This window comes from Microcaecilia unicolor, chromosome 11 (genome assembly GCF_901765095.1).
Source record: "Microcaecilia unicolor chromosome 11, aMicUni1.1, whole genome shotgun sequence".
NCBI classification, from domain to species: domain Eukaryota; kingdom Metazoa; phylum Chordata; class Amphibia; order Gymnophiona; family Siphonopidae; genus Microcaecilia; species Microcaecilia unicolor.
Window position 1 is genome coordinate 14,434,419 of NC_044041.1, and position 12,936 is coordinate 14,447,354.

The window sequence follows — 12,936 nt, forward strand, 5'->3', positions numbered from 1 at the left end:
AATAAGATGGGAGAGTTGGAATATATTGCACTAAATGAAAAATTGGATATAATAGGCATTACTGAGACCTGGTGGAAAGAGGATAACCAGTGGGACACTGTCATACCGGGGTACAAAGTATATCGTACTGGGACACTGTCATATCGGGGTACAAATGATAGTGGGGATGGGACGACTTTCCTATGAAGAGAGGCTGAGAAGGCTAGGGCTTTTCAGCTTTGAGAAGAGACGGCTGAGGGGAGATATGATAGAAGTGTATAAAATAATGAGTGGAATGGATCGGGTGGATGTGAAGCGACTGTTCACGCTATCCAAAAATACTAGGACTAGAGGGCATGAGTTGAAGCTACAGTGTGGTAAATTTAAAACGAATCGGAGAAAATCTTTCTTCACCCAACGTGTAATTAGACTGGAATTCGTTGCCGGAGAACGTGGTACGGGCGGTTAGCTTGACTGAGTTTAAAAAGGGGTTAGATAGATTCCTAAAGGACAAGTCCATAGACCGCTATTAAATGGACTTGGAAAAATTCCGCATTTTTAGGTATAACTTGTCTGGAATGTTTTTACGTTTGGGGAGCGTGCCAGGTGCCCTTGACCTGGATTGGCCACTGTCGGTGACAGGATGCTGGGCTAGATGGACCTTTGGTCTTTCCCAGTATGGCACTACTTATGTACTTATGTAAAGTATATCGTACTGATAGGGTGGACCGGACTGGTGGAGGGGTAGCATTGTATATTAACGAGAGCCTTGACTCAGATAGATTATAAATTCAGCAGGACACAAATCACACCCTTGAATCATTGTGGGTTGAAATTCCATGTATAAAAGGGAAAAGGACGGTGATAGGAGTGTACTACCGTCCACCTCTCCAGGATGAGCAGGTAGACGCAGAAATGATAAAAGAAATCAGAGACGCAAACAAAATGGGCAATGTGATAATAATGGGTGACTTCAATTATCCAAATATAGACTGGGTAAATGTAACATTGGGACATGCTAGAGAGGTACAATTCCTTGATGAAATCAAGGACAGCTTTATGGAGCAGCTGGTGCAGGAGCCAATGAGAGAAGGAAAAATTCTAGACTTGGTCCTTAGTGGAGTGCATGATCTGGTGAGGGACGTTATGGTACTGGGGCCGCTTGATAACAGTGATCATAATATGATCAGTTTTGATATCAACCTTGAAGTAACTATACACAGGAAGTCAAATACATTAGCGTTTAACTTTTAAAAAGGAGACTATGATAAAATGAGAAGAACGGTTAAAAAAAAACTTAGGGGGGCAACTGAGAGGGTAAAAACTGTACAACAGGCATGGACGCTGTTCAAAAATACCATCCTGGAGGCCCAGGCCATACATATTCTGCAAATTAGAAAAGAAAGACGGAAGTCCAAAAGACAGCTGGTGTGGTTGAAAAGTGAGGTGAAGGAAGCTATTAGGGCTAAAAGAAACGCCTTCAGAAAATGGAAGAAGCAACCGTCTGAAAATAACAAGAAGCAGCATTATTGCTGCTTAATAGACTATTGTACGCCACATTGAGCCTGCCCGTGGGTGGGAATAATGTGGGATATAAATGCCATAAATAAATAAATAAGGAGTGTCAAAACAAATGCAAGGCGCAGATAAAGAAGGCCAAGAGGGATTACAAAGAAAAGACAGCATTAGAGGCAAAAAACATAGCAAAAAAATTTTTTCGGTATATTAAAGGCAGGAAGCCGGCAAAAGAATCGGTTGGGCCGCTGGATGACCGAGGGGTAAAAGGGGCGATCAAGGAAGATAAAGATGTAGCGGAGAGGTTGAATGAATTCTTTGCTTCGGTCTTCACCGAGGAAGATTTGGGTGGGATACCGGTGTCGGAAATGGTATTTCAAGCGGACGAGTCGGAAAAACTTACTGACTTCATGGTAAACCTAGATGACGTAATGGGGCAGTTCAGCAAACTGAAGAGTAGCAAATATCCTGGACTGGATAGTATTCATCCCAGAGTACTGATAGAACTGAAAAATGAGCTTGCAGAGCTATTGTTAGTAATATGTAATTTATCCTTAAAATCGAGCATGGTACTGGAAGATTGGAGGGTGGCCAATGTAACGCCGATTTTTAAAAAAGGTTCCAGGGGAGATCCGGGAAATTATAGACCGGTGAGTCTGACGTCGGTGCCGGGGAAAATGGTAGAGGCTATTATCAAAAACAAAATTACAGAGCACATCCAAGGACATGGATTACTGAGACCAAGTCAGCATGGCTTTTGTGTGGGGAAATCTTGCCTGACCAATTTACTTCAATTCTTTGAAGGAGTAAACAAACGTGGACAAAGGGGATCCGGTTGATATTGTGTATCTGGATTTTCAAAGGCATTTGACAAGGTACCTCATGAAAGGCTACAAAGGAAATTGGAGGGTCATAGGATAGGAGGAAATGTCCTATTGTGGATTAAAAACTGGTTGAAGGATAGGAAACAGAGAGTGGGGTTAAATGGGCAGTATTCACAATGGAGAAGGATAAGTTAGTGGGGTTCCTCAGGGGTCTGTGCTAGGACCGCTGCTTTTTAATATATTTATAAATGATTTAGAGATGGGAGTACCTAGCGAGGTAATTAAATTTGCTGATGACACAAAGTTATTAACTCGCAACAGGATTGTGAAAAATTACAGAAGGACCTTACGAGACTGGGAGACTGGGCGGCTAAATGGCAGATGACGTTTAATGTGAGCAAGTGCAAGGTGATGCATGTGGGAAAAAAGAACCCGAATTATAGCTACGTCATGCAAGGTTAGGAGTTACGGACCAAGAAAGGGATCTGGGTGTCGTCATCGATAACACACTGAAACCTTCTGCTCAGTGTGCTTCTGCGGCTAGGAAAGCGAATAGAATGTTGGGTATTATTAGGAAAGGTATGGAAAACAGGTGTGAGGATGTTATAATGCCGTTGTATCGCTCCATGGTGCGACCCCACCTTGAGTATTGTGTTCAATTCTGGTCACCGCATCTCAAGAAAGATATAGTAGAATTGGAAAAGGTGCAGCGAAGGGCGACTAAAATGATAGCGGGGATGGGACGACTTCCCTATGAAGAAAGACTAAGGAGGCTAGGGCTTTTCAGCTTGGAGAAGAGACGGCTGAGGGAAGAAATGATAGAGGTATATAAAATAATGAGTGGAGTGGAACAGGTGAATGTGAAGCGTCTGTTCACGCTTTCCAAAAATACTAGGACTAGGGGGCATGCGATGAAACTACAGTGTAGTAAATTTAAAACAAATCGGAGAAATTTTTTCTTCACCCAACGCGTAATTAAACTCTGGAATTCGTTGCCGGAGAACGTGGTGAAGGCGGTTAGCTTGACAGAGCTTAAAAAGGGGTTAGACGGTTTCCTAAAGGACAAGTCCATAAACCACTACTAAATGGACTTGGGAAAAATCCACAATTCCAGGAATAACATGTATAGAATGTTTGTACGTTTGGGAAGCTCGCCAGGTGCCCTTGGCCTAGATTGGCCGCTGTCGTGGGCAGGATGCTGGGCTCGATGGACCCTTGGTCTTTTCCCAGTGTGGCATTACTTATGTACTTATGATTCACACTTGCCCATCCTTATTATATCCTTATTATAGAAAGCTACTTACTTCATATTATAATGCCTTTATAAAGTGTGTGCTGCTGCTCTTCAGCACCATATTCTGGACAGCTCCTCTGATACAGAGAAGGCTCACAGAAAATAGCACTGTCACATTTTTAAACAGGCTAAAAAGTGTTTAAAGATTGTTTTTCTGTGTGTGTTTAAGAAGATCCTTACTATTCATTACTAGAATATTCAGTGTTCTGCTAATACTATCTTCATTTCTTTTTAGTGCATTTTAAACATTTGAATTTGCTATTGATTTCAATCTGTCCATCTCAGTCACGTTTCACACAAACAGATTTTTATTATATGTCTACTAGTAAAAAAAAGCCAGTTTCTCATTGAAATGAAACGGGCGCTAGCAAGGTAATCACCTTCCGCCATTAATGTTTTTAAGGGAAGTTCCAGCGTCCCCCCCTCCCTCCCAGTTCCAGGGTCCCCCCTCCCTCCCAGTTTCAGGGTCGTCATCCCTCCCTCCCTCCCTTCCAGTTCCAGGCCCCCTCCCTCCGAATTTTAAAAGTCATCCTGACTTACCTCGTAGGGGTTACGGCGGCCGGCAGCAGCGGTAAAAAGCATGCAGGCTCAGCACTTACTTCAATTTTCCCGTCTCTGTCTCTCAGTTGGGGTTTATGGGGGAGGAGTTAATTTTGTTCTAGGTATTGGGTTGAAATATTGTGATGTGTATTTTTGATAACAGTATTGTATTATATTTGGTTTCTTAATGAAAATTTCATAAAGCTGTAAAAAAAATGACTCTCTAGATGCAAATACGGATAATATCCTACACGCCTGTTTGTTGCCTTGGGGAATAGTATTTGGGAATCCTTGGGGTAGATATCCATTACCTAGAATAGGAGGAAGACAATTCAGGAGATGCCAAGCAGAATGATTTTCTGTCTTTTTCAATTACTAACCTGCTTTGTGTTTCCCTGAGCGTCCATTATCCTTCCCAGCGTCAACGTCATGTCCGAGTCCGTAGCTGATGTAAACCATTTAAACCCATAGAGCTGATACGTGCCATCAGCCTGCTCTCTGGCAACTGTCTCTGTGCCACCAGCTGAAAACACACATTTATTATTTAGCTCGGTCAGGCCTTTATGTAGTTCACAGTAAGTTACATTCAGTTACACTTGGAGGGGCATTTTCAAAAGAAACGTCTAAGTTGGAATTTGGACGTTTTACAAAAACGTCCAAATTCCAAGGCGGGGAGAAGGTCATTTTCGAAAAAGATGGACGTCCATCTTTTGTGTTCGAAAATACCATGGACATCCTTGGATTTGGACATCTTTGATTTTCGACCATTTTCGAAAACAAAAACGTCCAAGTCTAAAACGTCCAAATTCAAGCCATTTGGATGTGGGAGGAGCCAGCATTTTTAATAGACTGGTCCCCCTGATATGCCAGGACAGCAATCGTGCACCCTAGGGTGCACTGCAGTGGACTTCATAAAATGCTCCCAGGTACACAGCTCCCTTACCTTGAGTGCTGAGCCCCCCCAAAACCCACTAACCCCAACTGTACACCACTACCATAGCCCTTACAGGTGAAGGGGGGTACCTATATGTGGGTACAGAGGGTTTCTGGCGGGTTTTGGAGGGCTCGCTGTTTCCTCTACAAGTGTAACAGGTAGGGTGGGTATGGGCCTGGGTCCACCTGTCTGAAGTGCACTGCACCTATTACTAAACTACTCCAGGGACCTGCATGCATTGTAAAGGGCCTGAGTATGATATCTGAGGCTGGCAAGTAATGTTCTTCATCACAATTTTTGTGTTGGGAGGGGGTTAGTGACCACTGGAGGAGTAAGGGGAGGTCATCCCCGATTCCCTTCAGTGATCATCTGGTCATTTGGGGCACCTTTTTGTGCTTTATTCATATTAAAAACAGGTCTAACTAATAAAAACCGTTTAAACATAAAAACAGGTCTAGCTGAAAACGTCCAAGTTTTAGTCCTGGATGTCGTTGCTTTGTTCCATTATAGCTCAAAGAAGTCCAAGTCTTAGGTACGCCGAAGTCCCGCCTTAAACATGCCTCCGATATGCCCCTTTGAGATTTGGACGTCCTTGTGACGGACTTCTGAGAAAGATGTCCAAAATGCGGTTTCAATTATCCCAATTTGGACGTCTCTGTGAGATGGATGTCCAAATGCCAATTTATGTCACTTTTTGGATGTCCATCTCTTTCGAAAATGAGCCTGTTAGCTTTTCCCTCTCCCCAGAGGGCTTACAATCTAAGCTTCCCTGAGGCAAAGGAGATTTAAATGACTTAGTCTAACCACTAGGCTACTCTTCAGGGCAGAGGCTTTAAGACTCTTATTTACGACATATGCTAGTTTCATATTTATAAAGCAGCTTTTCTTGATGTTTAGAAAGAATATAGATTATCTTAAAGAGATGGTCAGACTTCAAGCCAGTTGTCTAATATAGATCAGGGGTTCTCAACCCAGTCCTTGGAAAACACCCAGACAGTCTAGTTTTCAAGGTAGCTACAGTGAATATGTACAAAATAGCTCTGTATACAGAGACGACAGGGCATGTACGTCTCTCTTGTATATTTATTGCAGACATCCTGAAAACCTGACCAAGAAAGACATGAACGAGTTTGCTTAAAACAGCACCCTTTGTTGATGCTGGGAAACCCCACTTTCTGAAAAGATGGCAACATTTCTTGCCCCAATGGTAAAGCTGGGGAACATATTTACTTCATCAACTACTCTATAAAACTGTTATACACATTTACCCCTGAATTCTATAAAATGGTGCTAAAAATTGCGTGCATAGATTTGGGCATGTGCCCAATTTGCACGTGCAATTTCATTAGCAGCGGCGGAATCCATGACTGCCAAGATTCGCGGTCAAAAAGAAACTGAAGGAAGGCACGCTCGCGTCATAGGCGGAAAGCTGTTCGCGCATGCGCGGTGTGTTCGGCCCGCGCGACGCAGCGTTCTAGAAGTCTCTCTCTTTTGCTTGGCAAAGTTTTTCCCCGGTTGCAAGTATAATACAGCCTGCTTGTCCTCGGAGAATTAAAATTTACACACACAAATTTATGTGGCCGGATCTGCATATAAAAAATATACACCTAGCTCAAAAAAGGGGGCTGGCCACGGGCAGATCAGGAGCATTCCCACAATTTATGTACCATTATAAAGGGGATCCGTACCTAATTTAGGCATAGGGATTTACACCAGGGTTTACACCAGGGTGTAAATGGTCGAGCCTAAAAGTAGTTGTGGTTCCTGACGCTAAGCGCTATTTTATAAACAGCACCTAACTTTGAGGGCCGTTTATAGAATAGCCCTAAGCGCTATTTTTTTCGGAACAGATTTTTAAGGCGCCATTTATTGAATTTAGTCCTTAACACTGGACAAGTATAGAAACACAGAAAATGACAGTAATAAAAGACCATTGGGCTCATTTTCAAAAGAGAAAAATGTCCAAAAAGTGGCATAAATCTGCATTTGGACATTTTTCTCACAAAAACGTCCAAATTGGTATTTTCAAAACCAATTTTTAGACATTTTTCTATGAAGTCTGTCAGAAGTAATTGTACCAAGTGTAATAAAAGCTTTAGTCGGAAGGCACACCTCACCAGACACCAGAGAATCCACACGGAAGAGAAGACAATTACATGTCCTCAGTGTAATAAATGCTTTCCTGACAAGGGAGAACTGACAAGGCACCATAGAATTCACACTAGAGTGTAGCTATTTACAAATACTGAGTGCGATATAGGCTTCACCAAGAAGGGAGGACTGGACACTGGAGAACCCACACAGGAATGAAACCATTTATCTGTACTGAGAATAATAAAAGCTTCAGTCAGAAGCCAAACCTCAAAACACACCAGAGAATCCATTCAGGAGTAAAACCAATTTTATGCATTGAGTGTGGCAAAAGCTTCATTGACAAAGAAACACTCGCAATCCACCATTCAGAAATCAAACCATTTCCATGCACCAGCTGTGGCAAAAGTTTCAGGTTGAAGAAATACAAGATAATGTACCAGAGAATCCATAAAAACCACTTGCTTCTACTTAGTAAGTGACTAGATAAAGACCTGAATGGTTTTATGTATAATTATGTTTTTAAGTATGTGGCTAAATGTTCATGTTGAGATGTTCTAACATGCATTTTTATTTGTATATTTTGGCCATCTTTGGCCGTTTTCAAGTCCAGGCTAAAAGCCCACCTCTTTGACACTGCTTTTGACTCCTAACCACTACTCACTTGCCCTGTACCCTTTTACCCCCACCTCTTTAATTCCCTTACCTCTTAATTGTTCTGTTTACCTGTCTTATTTAGATTGTAAGCTCTTTGAGCAGGGACTGTCTTTTCTTGTATGGTGTACAGCGCTGCATATGCCTTGTAGCGCTATAGAAGTGATAAGTAGTAGTAAGTGTGTTCAAATCACAAGGGGGCATGTCAGGGGCGGGATTTGGACGTTCCTAACATTTGGACATTTTTCAGTCATAATGGAACAGAACAAAACTGTCCAAGACTAACACTAAGATGTTTTGAGCTAGACCTGTTTTTATAATGAATAAGGCACAAAACGGTGTCTTAAATGACCAGATGACCACTGGAAGGAATCAGGGGGTGACTTCCCCTTACTCCCCCTGTGGTCACTAACTCCCTCTCACCCCCCCAAAAAAATGTGTTTAAAAACATTACTTGCCAGCCTCTACTCTAACTTCAGATGTTATAATCAGGTCCATTAGAACAGCATGCAGGTCCCTGAAATAGTCTAGACGTGGGTGCAGTGCGCTGCAGAAAGGTGGACCAAGGCCCATACCTCTATCTGTTAGACTTGTGGAGGAAACTGTGAGCCCTCCAAAACTCACCAGAAACCCACTGTACCCACATATAGGTACCCCATTCACCCGTAAGGGCTATGGTAGTAGTGTACAGTTGGGGGTAGTGGGTTTTTTAGGGGCTCAGCAGACAAGATAAGGGAGCAATGGTGAGATGTGTACCTGGGTGCATTTTATGAAGTCCACTGCAGTGCCCCCAAGGGTGCCCTATTGCTTTCCTGGGATGTCTGGGGGACAAGTCTACTAAAAATGCTGGCTCTTCCTACATCTCAATGACTTGATTTTGTGCATTTTGCACTTGGACGTTTTTTGTTTGAAAATGGACCAAAAAACAAAACTTCCAAATCACAAAACCTTGTTGAAAACAGTAATTTCGAAAACAAAAGATAGACTTTTATCTTTATTGAAAATGACCTTCTTTCTATTCAGATTTTGAACGTTTTTTTGCAAAACGTCCAAAGTTGGACTTAAGACGTCATATCGAAAATGCCTATCCAGTCTGTTCCTCCATACCCTTCCTCTTCCTTAGAGATCCTATGTGCTTGTCCCATGCTTTCATGAATTTGGATAGTTTTCTTCTCCACTAGCTCTGCTGGGCGGCCACTCCCCATATCCATCACTCTTTTCATAAAGCAGTATTTCCTTAGATTACTCCTCAGCCTATCCCCTTTCACCTTCATCCTATGCCCCTCATTCCATGTTTCCTTTCAACTGAACGAGACTTTTATGCCATGTCTATCTGATTTCCCCTTGCCCATCTTTCTTCCAAAGTATACATTTTGAGATCTTTAATTTGTTCACATATGCTTTAAGAAGATGACCACAGTCCATTTTCCTTCTGATTAACTATCACAAATGTGTTTTGGAACTCACTGGTTTTGCAATGGCTTACCCTAACAGAGAGGAGACAATATTAATATTGTAATGAAAAATAGAAGATGTTGCCTTAGGGTTTCATTTAAAGAAAATAGTCTGTGGGTAAGAAGGAAGTGAAAAAGAAAAGTTGGGGTTTTTTTTTATCAGAGAAAGCCATAAAGTGTCACAAAAGTAGAAGAAACTGAACAGAAAAGGGATTTATAGTTAAAAGACTGGCTCATTCTGATATATTAGCCCTCATTTCTCTGTGCAGTTAATTTCTATCAATATAAAATTATTAGACTAGTCATAGGGCACACTGTAGGGGAAATTCTGAAAATGGAAAATACATACCAACGTCAGAGCCTCCTTTACGCTCTGTCATCCATTGGCCAGATGTCCAGAATTGTTTGGGGTCACGGGAGGTAAGATGGCCGAAGGCCTCTGCTGGTGGCCCAGAGATATCCAGAGACTTGAAAAAAACAGAGATTCTGTGAAACATAAGATATCAAAATTTCTCCATTGACAAGCAAGATGATTTGGCCATACAAGTGGGTAAAGTCACCCCATGACGCAGCACAGAGGCATTTATGGAAATTCCTACATCTCTACTTCCTCATAGCACATGACATTCTTACATTTTCCAAGCTACTGCCAGTTGCATCCTTTAGTGCGTCCTCATAGAGTACTTAAAAGAAAATATACATTAAATAAAATCTCTTTGCCATCCCAACTTCTTCCACTCAACAAATTCAGTCATTGATACTCGATACTAAAGAACTGTCCTCCATATTACCATATAATACAATAGTACATGACACTGTACCTTGTAAAGGTTACCCTATTGATCACAGTTATTAAACTTTACTGTCCCATTCCAACTTTTCAGGCTGTCTCACAGTCAGTAAGGGCTACCTCTCCTAGCCTTCTATATGATCTCTCACCAGTGACCAGAAGGAGAAAACCCTTAGGCCTATGCTCTCTATTAAAAAGATGTCCTTCAACTGAGCTTCCTCGCATTAGTTCCTCCCCGATTCCTTATCTCTCGTCCTGTCCTCGTGCCGGAGCATTTGGTATTTTGTCCAGGAATGCTTGCAGCTCTTCAATCTTGGTCAGAGTACAGGTGTTGTTGTTATAAGTAATCCGTGTACTAGGTTAGATGCTATGTATTTTGAGGATGCAAGTCATGTTGATGTTTCTATTTTGCATATTTCTTGCCAATAAAAATTATTAACAAAAAAAAATGTCCAAATTCTACGTCCAATGCAATACAAAAGAAATCCTAGAACAGATCTATTTGGTCTGTTGCATGTAAATAACCTTACTCTTCTCCCCTTACTGAAAGAAACAGTAGTGTCACCACTCCACCGTCTACTGCTAGAATATGCTTTATAATTAAAATCACTGACCATTTTAGAAGGTGACTACTAAAGGGAGGGAGGTCCAGAGAGAAGAAGGTGGCTCCAAGATAGATCCTGGGACTGCTAAAGAGAGGTTTGTAGTTTTACAGCCTGCAAAATAGGGCAAGTTACTTGACTACTCAGAACCATTTGAACTCATCTGCTGGTCTGTTAGAGAAATACTCACACTAGCACACAGCTAGAAACATAAATGTTCATATCAGTCATGGAACAATTACAACGTGAGCCTCTTAAATGTCACAGTCTGTGGTAAATAAATCTGCACTAGAAGCCTTAATAGCCACAAGTGATGTATTCTGTTTTATGGGCTTTGCCAGGCACCTGCAAGGACACTAAAACATACAGTACAGATCCTGTATAATTAACAAGCATTATGTATACACTAAAAACAATTATTCTTCTCAAGAGATCTTGTAATTTGTAATGGAGGAAAAGACTTCAGATGCACAACCTTCTGTGTTAATTAAATAATTAACTTCACGTGGTTGATGCCTATCATATCCATAATTACAGGATGTACCCTGTGAGTTTACAGTGGATATTAGGCTTGCTCCTCATTAGTCAAAAACCTCCTGTGTTTCTTAAAGTCTGGTCAATATAATAATTGGCTGCACTTATCTGAGCTTTGTAGTTTTGGCTGGGGACGCTCTACAGCAAGCTGCTGTTTTGCTATTTGCTTCTTTAGGAGCGATGTCCGCCGCCTCTCTAGGTGCTCTGAAATAGCATGAAGATCTGTAAGTGTTGAGAGATAATGGGGAGGTAGTAACAGGAAGAAGATACAACTGATCAAAGTTGCTTACCTTATAGTGATCAGCCCGAACTGTGTTTGGAAACAGGCTATAAAATGGCAGTCGTTTTTTTAAACCCACCGGTCATAAGCCCCTCCTACTAAGGGAAAACCCGAACTCTCGTCCACACTCTCGTTACCTCTCACCTTAAGTACATAAGTACATAAGTAATGCCATACTGGGAAAAGACCAAGGGTCCATCGAGCCCAGCATCCTGTCCATGACAGCGGCCAATCCAGGCCAAGGGCACCTGGCAAGCTTCCCAAACGTACAAACATTCTATACATGTTATTCCTGGGATTTTGGATTTTTCCAAGTCCGTTTAGTAGCAGTTTATGGACTTGTCCTTTAGGAAACCGTCCAACCCCCTTTTAAACTCTGCTAAGCTAACCGCCTTCACCACATTTTCCGGCAATGAATTCCAGAGTTTAATTACACGTTGGGTGAAGAAACATTTTCTCCGATTTGTTTTAAATTTACTACACTGTAGTTTAATCGCATGCCCCCTAGTCCTAGTATTTTTGGAAAGCGTGAACAGACGCTTCACATCCACCTGTTCCACTCCACTCATTATTTTATATACCTCTATCATGTCTCCCCTCAGCCGTCTCTTCTCCAAGCTGAATAGCCCTAGCCTCCTTAGTCTTTCTTCATAGGGAAGTCGTCCCATCCCCGCTATCATTTTAGTCGCCCTTCGCTGCACCTTTTCCAATTCTACTATATCTTTCTTGTGATGCGGCGACCAGAATTGAACACAATACTCAAGGTGCGGTCACACCATGGAGCGATACAACGGCATTATAACATCCTCACACCTGTTTTCCATACCTTTCCTAATAATACCCAACATTCTATTCACTTTCCTAGCCGCAGCAGCACACTGAGCAGAAGGTTTCAGTGTGTTATCGACGACGACACCCAGATCCCTTTCTTGGTCCGTAACTCCTAACGTGGAACCTTGCATGACGTAGCTATAATTCGGGTTCTTTTTTTCCACATGCATCACCTTGCACTTGCTCACATTAAACGTCATCTGCCATTTAGCCGCCCAGTCTCCCAGTCTCATAAGGTCCTCTTGTAATTTTTCACAATCCTGTCGCGAGTTAACGACTTTGAATAACTTTGTGTCATCAGCAAATTTAATTACCTCGCTAGTTACTCCCATCTCTAAATCAACCTACTCCTCACTGGCCTCCCACTTAGCCATCTATCCCCCCTTCAATCCGTTCAGAACTCTGCTGCGCGTCTTATCTTCCGCCTAGACCGATATGCTCATATCACCCCTCTCCTCAACTCACTTCACTGGCTTCCAATCAGGTACCGCATACAGTTCAAGCTTCTCCTACTAACCTACAAATGCACTCAATCTGCAGCGTCTCACTACCGCTCTACCCTTATCTCCCCGTATGCTCCTACCCGAAACCTCCGCTCATAGGACAAATCCCTC

The 12,936-nt window shown here is 42.1% G+C and overlaps 1 protein-coding gene across 1 annotated transcript in view; it reads right to left on the reverse strand.

Annotated features, from left to right (window-relative positions):
• The window catches only part of LOC115479719 (acyl-CoA dehydrogenase family member 11-like), an 82,988-nt gene that overhangs the window by 43,615 nt on the left and 26,437 nt on the right, over nucleotides 1-12,936 (reverse strand). Inside the window, exons 5-6 of the mRNA XM_030217860.1 lie at nucleotides 9,635-9,752; nucleotides 4,533-4,675 (exon numbers count right to left, since the gene is read on the reverse strand). Coding sequence (XP_030073720.1) covers nucleotides 4,533-4,675; nucleotides 9,635-9,752 — 261 coding nt within the window. The remainder of the gene's footprint in view (nucleotides 1-4,532; nucleotides 4,676-9,634; nucleotides 9,753-12,936) is intronic.